General features: G+C 42.7%; 1 protein-coding gene across 3 annotated transcripts in view; it reads left to right on the top strand.

Moving 5' to 3' along the window:
• INSRR (insulin receptor related receptor) overlaps positions 1-19,076 on the top strand; it is a 42,828-nt gene that overhangs the window by 15,200 nt on the left and 8,552 nt on the right. For 2 of the 3 annotated variants that reach the window (XM_073567093.1, XM_073567095.1), the window contains 12 exons: positions 372-514; positions 733-877; positions 1,116-1,330; positions 1,534-1,657; positions 5,793-6,031; positions 8,027-8,194; positions 13,395-13,575; positions 14,229-14,270; positions 15,642-15,916; positions 16,083-16,219; positions 16,768-16,936; positions 17,854-17,962. In XM_073567093.1, the coding sequence (XP_073423194.1) occupies positions 372-514; positions 733-877; positions 1,116-1,330; positions 1,534-1,657; positions 5,793-6,031; positions 8,027-8,194; positions 13,395-13,575; positions 14,229-14,270; positions 15,642-15,916; positions 16,083-16,219; positions 16,768-16,936; positions 17,854-17,962 (1,947 nt within the window). The remainder of the gene's footprint in view (positions 1-371; positions 515-732; positions 878-1,115; positions 1,331-1,533; positions 1,658-5,792; positions 6,032-8,026; positions 8,195-13,394; positions 13,576-14,228; positions 14,271-15,641; positions 15,917-16,082; positions 16,220-16,767; positions 16,937-17,853; positions 17,963-19,076) is intronic. The other variant, XM_073567094.1, reaches the window with a different exon arrangement.

Raw genomic sequence — 19,076 nt, 5'->3', positions numbered from 1 at the left:
CCCTCCTTTCAGTCAATATGCTCCTTTCCGCTGTTATGGCGTTCTCCCATAGTTCCATTACTTCCAGGTTGATGAAGTCCAGGAAAGTTTTGGGGAAAAAAATTATTTGAGGCTATCCAAGAATTTCATCATACATTAGCTAATTTTATATTTTAGAAATGGCACCTCTTCTTTATGTACTGTGTTAATCCAAGTAATTAAAGCTGAACATCAGTACCATCCACAAGCCCAATGACAATAATGGCCCTGATTTAGGAAAACAGATTCAGATCCATTTAGATGTTTCCTGTAAAATAGTGAAGGAGGACCGTTAATGAATTCAAGGAACCTAAAAGTATTCCATATTTTATTCATATTGACTTCTATCACAGTATTGTCTGCCACAAGTGTGAAGGCCATTGTCCAAAGGTCTGCAAGGTTGGAACCAAGTCTATCGACTCCATTCAGACTGCAAAAGAATTGACTGGGTGCACATTCATCGAAGGAAACTTGATCTTCAACATCCGCCGGGGAAGTGCGTATCAGATGCTTTTAATAAATATTTTGGTCTAGATTAATTAGGTTCAGTTTTGAATTTGTCCCAGTCTTCAGGGGACCAATGACCTTGCATTTGAGAATGTGGGAGTGACCTCATATCTTTCTCTATGGTTGTCTTTATTCCTGGATAGGTCCATAACTTAGCTGGGACTTAATGTTCCACTTCTAAAGTTTCTGTTTACCTTTTTCATCTAGATAACCTGGCTTTGGAGCTCAAGAGAAGTTTGGGTCTTATTGAGACCATTACCGGCTTCCTAAAAATCAAGCATTCCTTCGCTTTGGTGTCTTTGTCCTTTTTCAAAAACCTGAAGTTGATCAGAGGAGACGCCATGGTGGATGGGTAAGAGACTGACTAGAAAGTCGATGTCGAAACATCTAGGAGATTACGCTTTGGTAGACCATTATCGTAAAAATGATAGGCAAAAGGTAATTTTTTAGGGGTGGCATGATGTTATTTAAGTCAGGTTTCCCGGACTCTATCTCATACTTGTCCCTTGGAAACAATAAATTAATTTCAGGTGAAACGTCAAGCTATGACTAAAAAAAGTTCTCTAAAAGTTCTGTTTCATGTCTTCCAGGAACTATACACTGTACGTCTTGGACAATCAAAACTTACAGCAACTATGGGATCAAAACCAAGAAAGCCTCTCTATACCCACTGGAAAATTATACTTTGCTTTCAACCCCAAGCTTTGCTTGTCGGAAATCTATCACACGGAGGATTTAACTGGGACGAAGGGGAGACAAAACAAGGCCGACATCAACCCTCGCACTAATGGAGATCGGGCCTCATGTGAGAGATTTGTTTGTTTTTTTTGTTTTATAAAGAAAATCTGTCAATTAATACAATTTTGGCGAAGTGTAACACGATCCATTTATGGTGACATCACTGTGGCCTTTTCATGAATCACCTTGTTCTGATCTAGCTTCATTTAGCCCAATATATCCCCACCATGGTTGCATTCACTTTTGACAAAAATTGTATTTTTATCACAGGCAAGACCGAAACTCTCAGGTTTGTAACCAATATGACTGAATCTGACCGGATCTTCCTGAAATGGCAGCGATACAAGCCGGACAATACGGATATCCTGAGCTTTGTTGTCCACTATAAAGAATCGTAAGTGGAAATGAATAATAGAACCTAAGCTTCAGACAGAATATAAATACCATAATTACAAATTCTCCCTCAACATCTGGAAGTCCTTCAGAAAAAGGATAGACCTTCCAAACTTTTGGAACATCAAAAGCCTCCTGAAATGCTTCAGAAGATTTCCTATGCATGACACTGGGATGCTTCGACTTCTGATGGAGCACCAGTGTCAAGATGCATATTTAGGAAACAGGATATTTGCAGTTAAAAGTTCTACATTTAGTTTTTGGGACCGAAAGTAGTTGTCTGAGCCATGTTGACTCCTATTGGGCTAATTTCTGGGTCAAACATTGGAACGCGTTTTTTGCGCAAAAAAAGTGTTTATTTGTTTTTTTCCGGAGCGTCCCCAGTCTCATAGAAAATAGTTAGAAATGCGGATTTTTCCGTGAAATTAATGAGCATGCTGCGTTTTTTTTCGAAAAAAAACGCATCAATATGCACAAAAAGTGCAGAATTCATTAAAATGAATGGGATGCTTGTTGAAAGCGTTTTTTTTTAAGCGTTTTTGCCGGTAAAAACGCTAAAAAAAACGAAAAAATACGCTTACGTGTGCACACAGCCTCAATCTTCCTTGGATAAATAGCTTGCCCAAGACCAACACTTTTATTTTGTATTGCAATCACAGCTATGCCTGTGACCTTAATACACTCCCGTGGCTTCAATACGCTTCTGTATGCATCCTGGGGGACGCATAGCGAACCTCGCATCGGTCACTACCATACATACACCCCCCTCTGTTCAAACTTGTGGGGTTGAACATTTGTCACCATACAGAGGGCTCGTGACAGGGCATCCGCATTTCCCTGTGACTTCCCCGTATGATGTTACACTGAGAAAGTAAAGTTTTGTAGGGACTGGAACCATCTGGTGATCTGAGCATTCCTTTCCTTTTCGTTTCTCATCCAGATGAGGGGTGAATGATTCGTTACTAAATGAAACTGACGCCTGAGCAAATAGTAGCATAGGGACTCCAAGGCCCACTTATAATTGCTATGCACTCCTTCTCCACTACGCTATAATTTTTCTTTGCTGGGGTCCGTTTCCTGGTCAAGTTGGTGACTGGATGCTCATCCCCGTTCACCTCTTACGACATCACCACTCCTAGACCTACCTCCGAGGCATCTGTCTGCACGATAAATGTATCCCCGAAGTTGGGGCTGATGAGGACCGGCTTTCCACACAACGCCGATTTAAGAGACTGGAATGCTTCCTCCTCTTGAGGATTTGACCGGACCATCACCGACATCTTGCCTTTTAACAGGTCAGTTAGGGGTGCCGATTTCCCCATAAAAATTGGGTATAAGCCGGCGGTAGTACCCAATGATGCCGAGGAATGCCCTCACCTGTTCGGTACTTAACGGCTTGGGCCTGTTTTGGAAGGCCTCGATCTTGTTTATTTGGGGTTTAATAACCCTACGGCCGATCACGTAACCTAAGTACCGGGCTTCCGTAAGTCCTATCACACATTTCTTTAGGTTCACTGTTAACCCAGTGATTCTTAGAGACTCCAGCACTGCTTGTACCCGGGATAGGTGGGCATTCCAATATGCACTAAAGATGACTATTTTGTCTAAATATGCAGATGCATATTTCCAATGAGGCTCTAATACAATGTCCATCAGCCTCTGGAATGTGGACGGAGCCCTAAGTAACCCAAAAGGCAAGACAACATATTGATAGAGACCCTCTGGCGTTATAAAAGCAGTCTTTTCATTCCCCTAGTCTCTCAATTAGCTTGTCCACCCGGGGCATTGGATAGAGGTCAAACTTTGATACTTCATTCAATTTCCTAAAGTCATTACAAAAGCGTAATGATTACCCATCTGGCTTTGGAATCAGCACTATGGATCTAGCCCACTCACTCCAGGATTCCTCGATGACTCCTAACTGGAGCATTTGCTTCCCTTCAGCCACGATGGCTTACCGCCGGGCCTCTGGCACGCAGTAAGGTTTCATCTGTACCCTTACCCGAGGTTCCGTGACGCCATGCTGAATCACCGAGGTCCACCCAGGCAGCTCTGAGAATACATCCATATTCTGTTGCACCAGAGCCTGAGCCTCCCATCACTGCTGTTTTGTGAGAGCGTCATTTATTTTAACGTCACCCCCGGCTGCGTCCTTGACCGGTGACAGAGGGTTCCCCGTTGGTACGACCGGAGTCGCCTCCATGACCAAACATTTCCTGTCCTTCCAGGCTTTTAGTAGGTTGACATGGTACCCTTGTTTGGGTTTCCTCTTTCAGGGCTGGTATACTCTATAATTTACTTCTCCCACCTTCCCCTGTATCTCATATGGCCCATGCCACTTGGCCATAAGCGTACTCTCTGTGGTGTGCACCAGTACTCACACTCGGTCCCCTTCTTTAAATGTCCTGACCGTGGCTCCCTTATTATATGTGCGTCTCTGCGTGGCCAGGGCATCCATCAGATGCTGTTTTACTCTGGGCCATATTGCCGCAATCCGGTCCTGCATGCTTACCACGTTCTCAATAACACTCTTATGTGGAGTGGGCTCGTGTTCCCACTTCTCCTTGGCTACATCCAGCAACCGCCTCGGATGCCTGCCATACAATAGCTCAAATGGGGAAAAACCTGTGGACGCCTGTGGTACCTCGTCGATAGTGAACATTAAATAGGGCAATAACATGTCCCAATCCCTCTCTTCCTTGGCGACCACCTCTTTTAGCATGGATTTGAGGGTCTTGTTACATCTCTCCACCAACCTGTCAGTTTGTGGGTGGTGCAGCGATGTACTTAGCTGTTTAACCTTTTTCCTATGTCAGGCATAATAGTACGCCGATGTCGGACTCCCTCCCTTTGGTATGGGCTCTGGCGGTGAGCAAATATTTTTCCCGGCACATGTCAGCTGTTTTGATCACGAGATCGCGGGTCACCAGTTCGTTGGCATTACAGCCAGAGGTCTCCTGGAGGCAGTGCCTATGGTGGTGGTGCAGATTGGATGGGCAGACACAGACACTCAGCGTGTATACCCGCAGTCCATGGGTTCAGCTGTTAGGGGGCAGTTGACAGCCACATGTCCGGGCTGTGTGACAGACAGGCAATGATCACAGGAAAGTTCTCTATAATATTCAGCGTACTCACAAAATAGAACACAGGAACACAAAAGGGTATCCTCCTGATTGCAGCTGGGAAACAAGACCGTCTGTAACCGAGACCGGTTGCTGTAGGTGACTGCACCTCCATGTACACTTAGAGGTGCCAGGCCTTTGGGCTCCGCTTGGCTCTGTGTTGCTTCACCCAGGCTGAACTCTGCAGAGCCTCCTGCTTTGCCAAGTTGCAAACCCAGACTGACACCCAACCCTCTGATGCAGGGGTTTTTACAAGGAACCTGTGGCCTATGGCCACATGGTGACCTGGCCGGGGAGGAAGCGGATTGCCCCACTAACATCCTGTAGTCTGCTTCAAAAATAAAAGCCCATGGCAGGTTTTTTTAAAATCTGCCTTGGCCAAATAGCTTGCCCAAAACCAACGCTTACTTTTATTTTGCATTGCAATCACAGCTATGCCTGTGACTGCAGTGCACTCCTGCTGCCTCAATACGCTTCTGTACGCATCCTGGGGGACTCATAGCGACCCTTGCTAATAACACCAGTCACTGCCTCACAATGGAGACATGAGTTATTGGATGGCTGTCTGCTGGTTGACTTTGAGGATAACTTAAGCTGCCCAAATACTTTCAATAGCTGTCCGTGCATTCAAATTAATTATTTTATTTTTTTTTCTCCTGCATCCCCACCATACACTTGTTTTAGAAGAGCATGCCTGTTTTTCAATAGGAAGAGGGATGTAGGCTTATCTCCCAAGCCCACCTTCCCCAAGGAACAAAAGGATCAGACATTGAAAAATGATTTTGGACTGATCCTTCGTTTAGCTGTCATCATTTACAGGAAAAGCCAATCCTTCCGAAATTGTCAGGTTCAGATGACTGTACTCTAATTTGCATGGTCCTTTGAATGTCACCATTTTCTTATATTTCACAACAAAACACAATTATCTATAATTTCTCTCTAAAGAGTTTTGTAGGCATCAACATTTTATGTTCTCATGTCTTCAAAAGTCTTCCACTTTGTTCCATTCTTCAGACCTTTCCAGAACATATCAGAGTACCTTGGACAAGATGCCTGTGGTGCCAACAGCTGGAATGTTGTCGATGTAGAGCTGCCTTTGAACACCGAACAAGAACCGAGCATCACTTTGCTAAACCTTAAACCTTGGACACAGTATGCAATATATGTCCGGGCCATCACTCTGACCACAGCGGAGGAAGGCGAGAGCTTTGGAGCGCAGAGTGACATGGTTTACATTCGGACCAAACCAGCAGGTAGGATCACTTCAATGTGGGTAAAATGTATCGTAACTCAATGCTGTTGATCCAGAGTAAGAATTTTTCTCTTAGATTGTTGTCACCCTTATATGTGTGCCATGAGCCTCATAGATCTGCTCTTGTATATAGGATTAATTTTTTCTTTATCAAGTCCAAAAAAAAATCAATATTTTTGGCAATGTCCCATGGGGAAAAATATGCAAATTTAGTTTTCTACCTTCTTGTTGAGGAATTATATCGGCCAAAACAGATGCCTCCAAAGGAACAGAAGTCCTTCTGTAGACGGCTGCTTTTGGATCGCCCGCCAGGGCAGTGGGGATTCTTGGTACTGAGCTGCTTCTTAAAGGGGAAGAGTCACGGCAGCAGCGACCCGGTCTGTGACCCTGGGCGTACAATAACAGGGTAGATAGTGAAAAAGGGATAAATGAAGTTTGTAATAAAGTGTTCGTGATGACACCCTTGCTATTAGGTCAGGGGACTGATGCTGCAATGAAGATCCTCTGGGATGGAGATGGGGTAGCAAAGATGGTTAAGCTCTCCACAGATAGAGCTGTATCCCAGGGCAGTTAGGATATTAAAAGTGATATTGGTAGTGAGTGTGGTGCAGGGCAGGTGACGCAGGAAAGATTCAGAAGACACAGCAGGGTGCAGTTTCCTTTACATTTTACTGAGCAGTGCATGTTCGGGGCTCAGGTTACAGATGGTTCTGGAGCCGGTCAGCCTGGAAGCAATTTGGGAATTTCCTTAGTCAGGTGGGTTGTGAGTCCTCCTTTCTAGTGCTATTCTCTGAGGTACTTGTTGCTGTAAACTCTATTCAAGTTCCTCTTTCCATCTGAGGCTTAGGTAGAACTCCACTCGCATGGCAGGCAGCTGTAGCCTTCTTCAGGTGTCGCTCCTATCTGGAGTCTCCGGCTCACACGTGCTGCTGTGTTGTCGAGTATCAGTTGGGGACAGAGGATCTGCGGTCTTCTGCTCACCGGATTCTGCTGCTGAGGCTTTAGTACCCACATAGCCTCGGGCTCTGGTGCCCAGTCACTGGCGCTCAAGCCTGGGGTGAGCTCAGCTACAACTCTGCTCCCAGGACCTCTCCACAAGTCTCTCTCTCTCAACCTTGTTAACGCTCTAACTCCTCACGAACTTCCTCCTTACTACAGAGAGCAGCTCCCCTCAAGTCGGGTTAGAGCTCCCTCTGCTGACCTGGGGCAGGAACTGTGTTGTATGCTGGAACTACCTGGTAAGGGGATTCCTCCTTTGCTTCCAGGCATGACATCACTCCCCTCTGGAGGGAGGCAAGGCCATTCTGGCAGCCAATCTCCTGGGGTGCCACATGTCTAGCTTCTTGCCTCCCACAAGCAAACAGTAGGATACTGGTTGATTGACTTAGTCTTCATTCACCTACTGGGTGTCTTCAATTTAAACCAGTCCTCCTTAAATGAGCCTGGTGTGAGTCCAAACTCACAAATCCATGCGTTACTGTCTGAACATGGACTGTGGCAGTTCTCCTGACCCAAATTTGACAAAGTAATGTGTTCTCATCCAGCTAACCTTCCACTGATCAGGTTTTTGCTTTAAATGTATTTTTTTTTTTTTTGTATTTTTTGTTTGCCCTCATCATCACTTTCTTTATTAAAAATAAAAATCTATTTTCACACTGGAAACTGGGGCTCATGTTTCAGGAAACATCACATGTACATTAGTAGCAATAAACAGACTTTGCCCCTGTCTTTTCTATCGAAGCATATAATGAGCTGCAAAGATCATTGTGAAAGTAGGTGGAGTTGTAACATTGCCTATAGTGATTGGAGGAGTCTTTATTGTCAGTCATTGTAATCCTGCCTCTGATTATAAAACTGCTGAAAACTCTTCCTAAAAGTATGGGACAAATAAGTCCAAAATAACCCTAGTGGCCAGTGTGAAAGCTTTTTTTCTGGTGAAACTGGATAGACTGCAAATTATTCACCTTTTTGGATGTTTTTCTTCTTGCGTCTGCAGCACCCACTGTTCCTCAAGACGTTATGATCATGTCCAACTCTTCATCACATCTAATTGTTCGATGGAAGCCTCCAACACAACGCAATGGGAACATCAGCTACTACCTGGTGCTTTGGCAACAGATGGTAGAAAATCAGGAGCTGTACAGCAACGATTACTGTACGAAAGGTAAGTATGTAAACTGCTATGTGTTGGCTCTGACCATGGTTTAGGATTACATGGTAATATGTACAGTTGTGTGAAAGTGTTTGCCCTATTCTTTTGCACATTTGTCACTTACATGTTTCAGATCACCAAACAGATGTAAATATTATACAAAGATAACACAAGTAATCACAAAATGCAGTTTATAAATGAAGGTCTTTATTAACTGAAAAATAAATCCAAACTTACAGGGCTCTGTGTGAAAAAGTGATTTCCCCCTGAACCTAATAACTGGTTGGGCCACTGTCAGCAGCATGTCAATTCTTTAGTGCAGAAACGCTGCAGTTTCACACCTCATCCATTAGGTTATGTGCACACAGAGTTTTTTGGTGGTGCGGATTTTGTAGTAAAATCCGCAGATAAATCCGCAGGACTAAAGTCCTGCGGATTATCTGCGGCTTTGCCTGTGGTTTTACACCTCATAAAGGATGAGGTGTGAAACCGCAGCGGTTCTGCACAAAAGAATTGACATGCTGCGGATTGTAAACCGCAGCAAAACCGTGCGGAAATATCCGCAGCATGTGCACAGCGTTTTCCAGTTTACCATTGAATACAATGGTACTGTACAACGCACCTAAATCTGCTGCGGACCCGCAGCTGCAGAAACCCTGCGGATGCGAAGCAGAATCCGCACCGTGTGCACATACCCTTATGAGGTATAAAACCGCAGGCAAAGCCTGCGGATTTATCTGCGGTTTTCACTACAAAATCCGCAGAGGCAAAAAACTCTGTGTGCACATAGCCTTACTGAGGCAATTGAGGCCTGCAATTCTTTAGATGTTGTTGTGGGGTCTTTTGTGGCCTCTCAGATGAGTCGTTGCTGCACTCTTGGGGTTATTTTGGTCGGCCAATCACTGCTGGGAAGGTTCACCACTGTTCCGTGTTTTCGACATTTGAGGATAATGGCTCTCACTGTGGTTCGCTGGAGTCCCAAAGCTTTAGAATTGGCTTCATAATTTTTGCAGGCTGATAGCTCTCAATTACTTTGTTTCTTATTTGTTCCAGAATTTATTTGGCTTGCGGCATGACGTCTAGATTTTGAGGATTCACCGGTTTACTTCACTTTGTCAGGCATGTCCTATTTAAGTGATTTCTTGATTGAGAACAGGTGTGGCAGTAATCCAGGCCTGCGTGAGGCTAGGGAATGTGGATAAAAGAAGTCTGAGTGCACCACAAAATAATACTCGGGATCCCTAGCCCCACACTTAAAACATGACTATGTAAATACTCAACAAAAAAGTGTGTACAAAAAATGGCCAGGATCACCGTGAATAAATTTCAAATATTAGAAACAATATATTTTTATTAAAGCATGATTACATAGGATCACACAAACAAGGTACAGACCACATGTTAGAAACAAAAAAAACATTGAAGGTATAAATTATGCTTAGTGGCGATACGCGTGGGCTTCCTCTCTCCACGCACCATGCTGTGACCGGGTAGTTGTATCTCCGCATCCACCTACAGGCTTTTTTGCTGCCTTCTTATTTTATCCCTAAATGGCTTTTACCATATGCTATAGTCCTTAGATTTAAACCTTTTTTCTCAACTGACCCCATTGTTTAGGGTCTTTTGAACTTGCTCTATTGGGGTTCTCTCAGTGTAGCTTTAGCCATTGGACTTGAATATTTTGTCTGTATGGTACTGGCAGGTACGCGGGATGCAGTGACGAGACGCGAGACTTTATGCTTTTGGTGATAACTTTTTATAAGTATAGATCAGGTGACTAGTCTAAGTAACCAAACAGGTAAAAGAGATTGTCCTCGTAGGGACACAAGCAAACACAGATATATATGAACACGACTACCCCGGCAACGGCCGGTCACTATAGGGCCACGGTATGGCCGACTATGGGTCGTTAGTTATATAATGTCACTCATCCGTCCTGACGTCTTCGGCGTCCTGGGTGATGGTTCTTCGGCATAGCAGCCGCTGGGCCCAGTGGCTGAAGAACTGGCGAAGTCTTCGAGCGTTCCGACGCTCAGGCGAAGCAGGGGCACAACAGGCCCCGGAAGAGTTCTTGGACAGGTGGGCCGCAATCCCCGGGCGGGGGTAAGCGTCGCAAAGTGGGGTGGCGATTGACAGGCCACCGGCGCAGCCAGCGGCTGTAACAGGGAGTCCGCGGCGGGCGACGGCCCGACTCTTGCCACGGACTGGAGCGGGGAACTCGTGGCTGCCGTCTGCAGTGAACTGGCCGCAGCCGCGGTCGGGGGAGGCTGCGGGTGGCAAGGGGTAGGCCGCAGCCGTGGGCTGGAGTGAGGCGGCAACGGCCGCAGATGACCGCGGGCAGGCCGCAGCCGAGGGCTGGACTGTGGCGGCAACGGCCGCAGGTGTCCGCGGGCAGGCCGCAGCCACGGGCTGGACTGTGGCGGCAACGGCCGCAGGTGTCCGGGGGCAGGCCGCGGGTTGAAGCGGAGCAGTGGTTTTCTGACGGCCGACTCGGCTCCGTCCCCCTGCTGTCATAAGGGCGTCTAGCCAGAAACGCGTTAACAACGTTCTGTTGTCTGAACAGCACTCAATAAATCACCAGAGCACTCAGCTGGATCACTTCTTCTTTTATTGTAATTTACTTCATTTAGACTATTGGCTGATTGTCATTTGTTCAATGTTGCGTTATTTTTGATACGTCTGGTGCACAGTGGAAAAAGCTGCAAGGTACCTACCCGGTTCTTCAGGTGTTATGGTTTATACCTACTATGTTTTTTCTAATTGTTTCTAACACGTGGGCTGTACTTTTTGTGATGCTGTGTAATCATGCTTTAATAAAATGTATTGTTTCTAATATTTGAAATTTATTCATGGTGATCCAGGCTAGGGATTGTGAACTAAGCTTACAAACATGTGAGAAACAACAGTTCATTTATGTTTTAAGGTGGGGGGCAGTCACTTTTTCCCACAGTCCTGTAGTTTTGGATTTATTTTTTCCTTAATAATGTAATGGCAAAAAGAATGCAATTAACATTTACATTTGTTTGCTGATTGTAAACATTTAAGTGTGACAAACATGCAAAAGAATAGGAAATCGGGAAGGAGGCAAAAACTTTTCCGGTCAATATGGCCATGTGAGGGCTTGTTTTTTGCGGGACGAGTTGTACTTTTGAACGACACCATTGGTTTTAACATATCGTGTACTGGAAAATGGTAAAAATTCCAAGTGTGGTGAAATTGCAAAAAAAGTGCAATCCCAGTTTTTTTTGTTTTTTTTTTACCAGGTCCACAATATGCTAAAACTGACCTGCTGTTATGATTTTCCAGGTCATTATGAGTTCATAGACCCCACACATGTATTGGTTCTTTTTTATATAAGTGATGGAAAAAAAATTCCAAAGCACCATTTTCCGATACCCGTAGCGTGTCCATTTTGCATGATCTGGGGCTCGGTGAGGGCTTATTTTTTGTGTGCTGAGCTGATGTTTTTAATCATACCTGTTTGGTGTAGATAGGAAACTTTTGATTGCCTGTTATTGCATTTTAATGCAATGTTGCGGCGACCAAAAAAATTAATTCTGACGTTTTGACTTCGTCTTGTTACGCTGTTTTAATTCTTTTTTTTTTTTTTATATATTGATCGGGCGATTCTGAACGCAGCGATACCAAAATATGTGTATGTTTGTTTGATTTTTGTTTTATTGTTTTATTTTGAATGGCGCGAAAGTGGGGTGATTTGATGTTTTATATTTTTTAAAGCTTCAATAGTCCATGGGAGACTAGAAGCTGCCGTAATTCGATCGGCTCTGCTACATACATGATCAGATCGCCTGTATGTAGCAGAATTGTTCACTTGCTATGTAGTCTGTGCCCGATGTCGGAAAGGGGTTAAAATTTGTCAACTTCTGAAAAATTTGATTTTTCTTGAAACACATGCACTGCAAGGCCTCCAATTGTCTTGCAAACATGTACTTAATGCTCTAAAGCCTCCTAGGGCTGTATCCAATCCCTCTCAAGCTATTTAATGTAAACACGGTTATAGTAATGTCAGTGACCTCTGTTATGAGTGACAGACATTCTTCCCTGCTGTACTGTCATACTTTATCTGTAAAGTTTACTCAGTGTTTCATAGCTTTCATTCCTTATCCATGTTGCTGAGATGTGATGTGTCCTCTCACCATCCAGATTCACTCTAAAATGGTTGCTGCATTCCTTGCCTCTGCTTTTATACAGGCTCTAATAGTCCCTCATGATTGACTTTGCTATACCATGTGATGTGATAGCTGCAATGCATTATGGAGAACCCTGCACGGACATGCCTGAAGTTTGGCTGATGCAATTTATTGTTTTGTGTAAAATAGTAAAGGGCGTTTTTTTTTTTTTTTACTATTCATGTAAATCAAATTGCAAGTTGGCCGAATTTGTTGGGTTCAGAGAATTTCCTAGAAAATAACACACATTAGGTTTGCATCAAATCAACTCGCTCATCTTTAAATATTATTCAATGCAGTCCTTTTTTTCATCTATCTGTACAATTCAGGAAATAATGGGTTTAGGATTTGTTCACAAATGTGATAGAGGCTTTGTTAGGCAGCCAGAAAAGTAGGACAAAATAGAGCACTACCATGAGAACCATACTGGTCACAATTCATACCACAGATTTCCATCATTGAGCATTGCTGTTAATTTTGTTATGACACCTGCAGAAAGATACTGACTTAGAAATGTTTGTTGAGCTAATTTTCTGCACAGCCATTCTGTAAGTGTGTGTGTTACTGTGGCCGCATCTGTGCTTTGCTGAGTGTTTGTTTTGGCTATACTCTATAACTTCCAGGATTGTAGTTTCATAAAACAGCCATAAAAAAAGAGCCCAGCATAAACTACTTCTGGAGCCATTGGAGCGGAGAACGCTGCTTGTTTCCAAAATAAGGTCACCATCAACAAACTTGGTTAGATACGTGGTCTGCATTTTCCACTAAGAGAATGTATCACATTGTCGAGAGGACGAGAGTGTATATTTTCATAGTTGTTCCATCAGACATCAACAGAATGTTCCTCTGTGCCAAGCTTACACCAGGCATTATGCCAACTCAGTTATGGCATGATTGTATGATTATATGAACTCCTGAAAGTCACAAAACATGACCTAGGCAGATGCCTACTTAGTCTTCACATGTGAGTAGATCTAATTTCCACTCGCAAAAGTCCTCCAAAACCAATTGTTTTTCTGCAGGTCTGAAGCTTCCCACCAGCAGTGCTGATACCAGGTTTGATAACGATGAAGACGACAGTCTAGACGCCGAAGATAAGTGCTGCCCCTGTCAAAAAAATGGTGGCCAGCTCCTGGATGTGCATGAGGAGTCCTTTCAGAAGAAGTTTGAGAACTTTTTGAGGCACACTATCTTCATACCAAAGTAAGAGCTAATTTTTATTCTTGTGTAGACTAACCAATCCAGGTCAAAGAGAGATTTCTCGGGTTGAAAAACATTTTTCAAAAAGTTGCAAATGAAACCGTCACAAGGAAAGTTACATACTATAGTGTTAAGTCTTTCACTGCCCTCAAAATATTCTGTAAAATCCTAATTTATCAATCAGTTGTCACCAGTATTCTGGTGTAAAAGTGCCTTAAATGTACTTACAAGTATTGCAACTTCTTGAAAAATTGGACAGAACTTTGTGAGCATGTCGTGTGTCTATTGGCAAATTCATAAGAATTTACCAAAAAAGTGGCAGCAGAAAAAGGAGCCAAATTCATTACGGGGAGCAATCTTACTCCTCCACAATCTTCATCAAGACTAAGTACAAAACTCCAGTCTTGATGAATTGGGTCCATAGTGTTGGTCCGGTTATTTAGAAGATCTTTGGGTTCAGCACTAGGAAAAGTCCTGGTAAAAGTCTGTAATCAACCTTTATTCGATATGTGGTAATCTGGCTCTTGATTGGTCCATGGATCCACTCAAAATATTGCTATTTATGTATAGTCATCGATATCTTACCGTGTTCCCCAGTCTCCTGAACGTCGCAAGAGACGGGATGGTTCACTTGTAATACATGGCTTTATTTGTAGGCCTCCATGGAAAGTGACTTTAATCAACAAGAATAATCAGAGGTGAGCTAGATCTCCAACAACTTAATGATAACCCCTTCAGTCGTGATAAGTTCAGTCTGTGTAGACTTTACAATAATTGACTCTGTGATGGTCTACCTATGTTTTGGGATCATAAATGTTCCTGGTTCTGAGCATAAATTCTTTAACATCCCCCTAATTTGCCAACTACAATCATTTATGTAAAACCAAAAATCCACAATGTTATCAGTTAAAATAGTTAATAGTTCTATATCTTTATAATACTACCCTCTTGGCGGACTTGTAATTTGCTGGTCTGAAATTTGGTCACTTCTGAAATGGTTATCATCCTTTTTACGGCAAGAACATTTCCGCTCTAGATCTCTGCTTTCTAATTTGCTGGCTTCAGATGCATGTAGGTGGTTTTACATGGCTCCATACCCTACTTGATTCCAACCTTCAAATTTTAGGTCTCCACATCTCAACTGGCTATCTCTATTAGGATAATAAATAGTCCCTCAGATCATTTAAGACTAATAATAACCTAGAGATGAGTGGCCTGACATGACACACATTGACTTTGACTCTTGGTTGACACTGGGTTCGAAGCTGGGAGCTAGATGGCCGCTCTCTCTCCCTCTTCGACAAAGGGAAGCCACCTATCCCCAATCCTTGTTGTGGCATTCTGATGGAGGAAGGATTTGTTTGGAGCATTTGACGAAGGCTTGTGATTGACTGCATTCACAATCACTTTTTTTGTGTTACATTTGAGGAAAGACAGTCTGAAATCTCAAGCTTTCCAAAATTGAAAAAAAAAAAAAAAAAAGACTTCTAACAATCTCATACTTTGGTTATAAGAAAGCTGGGAGCTGAGTAAATTGGTTGAAAGAGATTTAGTTGTATTCTTGAATTCGAGCTTGGTGAGTAGCCAACTATATTAGTATTGGAAAACTTTGAAAAATGGTGAGAAACTAATGGATATTGACACCTAAAGTGGTCAAATTAAGGCATAGCTGTAAAATCCTCTACTAGGGATACCCTATGTTTCTTGAGAGAATGCGTCCTGTAATTGGTGATTTTGGGGCTAAATTTGCCAGAAGGTTTTGATTTTGGACCAAAAAAAAATATATATTCTCCATTTTGGGTATTTGGAATAGATTCCTACTGTGACCAAATCCAGAAGGCAGAGACTTTAAGTGCCATTTGTGATCATGCCGGCTTCTGAGCTGCTGTGCTTTGTTCCAAGCTTTTGCTCCCTCGGGCAACATTTTGCTTTTTTTTTTTTTTCTTAATTTTATAGACAAATTTGTTTTTGCTTTTATCGGCTGTCTTGATTTCTAAAATGTCGACATTTATTTTTGGCCATGATTGCTGATAGACGGCTTCCCTTTTTAACTTTTGGAATCTTCTCAGATCTCGAATTAAAAAAAGGGATGTGTCTGGAATAATTGGAGACGCTCAAGGGAACATATCCATAGTAGAGGGGACTTTGAGTCACACCATCAACAACACTGCCGTGGAGTCCAAACCTTTTACCTACAAGGATAAGATCTACCGGGACAGAATGGTTATATCCAATCTGAGACACTTCACAGAGTACAGGATTGACATCCATGCTTGTAATCATGCTGCCGATATTGTCGGATGTAGCGCGGCAACCTTTGTATTTGCCAGAACTATGCCGAACCGTAAGATATTTCGCTAAACACAATGTTCAAAATACAAGTGCATCGGGCATGGGTTAAATCCTAAGTTATGGGTAGTGGTCATGCCAAGTTTTAAGGGTGCCCCCCGGCTATCAATGATGTGCATGTATGTGTATATAATATAATTAATTTTTTTTTCTTTTTTTAGCACACGCCGATAATATAGCTGGTAACATTACATGGATATCCACTGGACAGAATGCCATCCTAATGAAATGGGAGGAGCCAGAGAATCCTAATGGTTTAATCTTAAAGTATGAAATCAAGTACAAGCGGGAGCATGATGTAAGAGTCTACAACTGGAAGAAGATTGGTCACTTAAATTTTTTCCAGAGTGATATAAATTAGGTGCAAAATTTTGAAGGGGTTAGAGATGATGGAATCTATTTGAGGGACTTCGGTCCAATGTTCAGGTTGGAGGTACCTGGCGGCTAGACTGGAGGGCCGCAAATCTCTTACCTTCCTGCATCCCTGACAGGCATTTGATTTGTCAGGACTGGGGCATTGTCATCTGAATGACGTGATGCACAGATGACTTTGTGCCAGACTTGGCTGGCCTAAAGCTGCACCATGGACGCTAGAGGGTAATAGATTTGCAGGCCTCCTGTCTACCCGCCAGATACCACTGACCTGGATGCTGGACTGGATTCCCGCAAAAGGATCTCCTCATCTCTAGCTCCTTACAAATGTTGCACCCTATTGGTATGCCAAGGAATCGAAGACTAGTAAGCAAAATGAAAATGTCAAAAGTATCAAACTGGAAAATTCAACTTAGGCTAAAATTGGTTAATCAGAAATATGTTCAGATTTTAATGTCCATATATCTCTTGCAGGAAGGACCCTCGACAGTGGTGTGCGTCTCTCGCCAGAGATTCCAAAAATATAAAGGCGTACACCTCACTCTGGTCCAACACGGGAACTATTCCGCCCGCATCAGAGTCACGTCTTTGGCAGGCAATGGATCATGGACTGAGCCCATCATCTTCTTTGTGCCTGGCCCAAGTGAGACAACTTTGATATCTATAGAAAAGTGCTCTGAAAATAGTTAATTTTAATGTTTAGAAAAGTTTTTGATAAAGTTGACAGTACTTAGTCATGGTCATAAAGGAGTTGTGGGTTGGTCCTTATAATAAAACTGGAATATGTTGAAAATCTGAAGGAAATAACAAATGTTCCTCACTATATAGAGATCTTTTTCAGAACTCTGCCCGTGTGGCCAATGTGCCACTCGCCCATGGCTGTGTGGAGAAAAGCACCCTAAAGGAGCAAATCATTTTTATGAACCTTTTTACAAATTGACCCATGTATAGGTAGAATATTTAGAATGCATCCACCCTACTTAGTAGCCACAAAGAGAGCCTGTCAGATGGTTTATGTCTACTAAAGCTCCGAATAGGTTTGAAAAGCCACCTATCTAAGCAACTGCAAATCTATTTATCGATTTTGACAGCATTAAGTTTGTTCCAATCTGTAAATGAACTTCCAAGTTCCTGGCGTAAAACCTTGCTTAGCTTTGCCCACTTGGCCCTGATAGACGTCTGCCACATTGTGTTGACCATGCATGTGCCCTGGGTTTAGGGTCAAGAGCTGGAGCTGGGTGGACTGGGACCACCCATGATGCACTTGCCGACTAAATGACATAATGGTACAAACTTGTTAGATACCACAGGTCACTTCCGGAGGTGAGAACCTCATCTGTCCTATGAGTATGCCATAAATATCTTCCAAGATGCGACCCTTTCAAAGTCTCCTATCTTGAGCTGAAGATAGCTTAGTTGGCATAAACCCTATGATATGCTCCATTTCTGTAATACATAGCTGCTTTACTTGGTCAGAAGCCATACTATAAAATTCTAAAAAAAAAAAAAAAAAAACACATCTGGGACCTTTTAATGTGTTGAATGATTTGCTTACTGCAGAAGAGACACAGTCTGAGAACTTTTACCTGCTCCTCAAAGTGATGCCGATATTACTGTTGCTGATCATTGCCTGCTTGGCCGCCTTCATCTTCTTCTACAATAAGAAAGGGTAAGTTGACCATTGCGTTATTAATTTTCTTTGATTATCTGGCTATTTTTGTCCTGTATCTTCATCACACCCTTTAATTACAGCATTAACCAAACTTGACGAGATACCCAGCAGGCTTCATTTGTAAATCTTCAATCCCTTTGTTGAAGCTGATAAACGTTTCTTTGATATCTATGGAAGAAGTGTCAAGTTGCTGTTTTTTTGAGTGGATCCTCTCCAAAATCCTTCCCAAAAACTGCTTCTTTTTAGAAAACTCTTCAAATCTCTATAGGAAATTCAATTTGCACTTCATATGTTTTTTATTTATTTTTTTTTTTTAGCTTTTTTCCTGAAGAGGTTTTCAAAAACATCTGGTGGGGAAAAAAGCAGGAAAACAAAACCCTCTCTATCATTGCTTTAGGAAAGGAAAAACTTATTTTTAAAGCTCAAATAAGAAACCGTTTCTGCTTCAAAAACCACAAGCTTTACAACACATCAAAAACTAATACTACAAAAAAAACATGTAAAATCCAGTAACCACCACAAATTGAGGTCCTAGAGTCACCAAAAATGTAAAAAAAATGGCCAAAAGCAACAAGTAGAACTTCAAAAAGTCTCAAGTAAAACTATCTCTATAGACAGACCATCTCAAGAAACTTTAGTTATATTAGTCCTACAAATGAGTGTCATATTTCAGACCTCCAAAAAAAGCAGGAAACATGAAGAATCAAGGAACCACCTTAAATTAAAGTCCTAAAGCCTCATTTGATTGATGTTCACTGGCCATTCAATTTTTGACAATAAATTTCGCACAAAACTCAAGGACTCTGATTTCTGGTGGTTGTTTGATGCTACTTGTTTCTTGTAGTGTTAGAAACCTTTGGTGTTGTGAATTCCCTTGCTCGAAGTTCTGAGCCGAAGCTCCCTCTGGTGGTTACTGAGAGTAGTGGAGCTGGCCAGGTGGATGGTAGTTCCCACCTGACGACAATAATTGGGAACCTGAGATTACTGGCTGGGAGCATATAATTGAGCTGGCTGCTCTTGGAGGTTGCTTGTGATTTCTCCGTGTGCATTTGGAGTTCTTTTGCCCCCTGCCTGATCTGCATGGTTCAGCTAAGTGATTCTTTTGCTAATC

This window comes from Dendrobates tinctorius, unplaced genomic scaffold (assembly GCF_039654945.1).
Source record: "Dendrobates tinctorius isolate UK_male_01 unplaced genomic scaffold, ASM3965494v1 ptg000019l, whole genome shotgun sequence".
Classification (NCBI taxonomy): domain Eukaryota; kingdom Metazoa; phylum Chordata; class Amphibia; order Anura; family Dendrobatidae; genus Dendrobates; species Dendrobates tinctorius.
The sequence above is the reverse complement of the archived record's forward strand: the minus strand, read 5'-3'. Positions and strand labels throughout refer to the sequence as shown.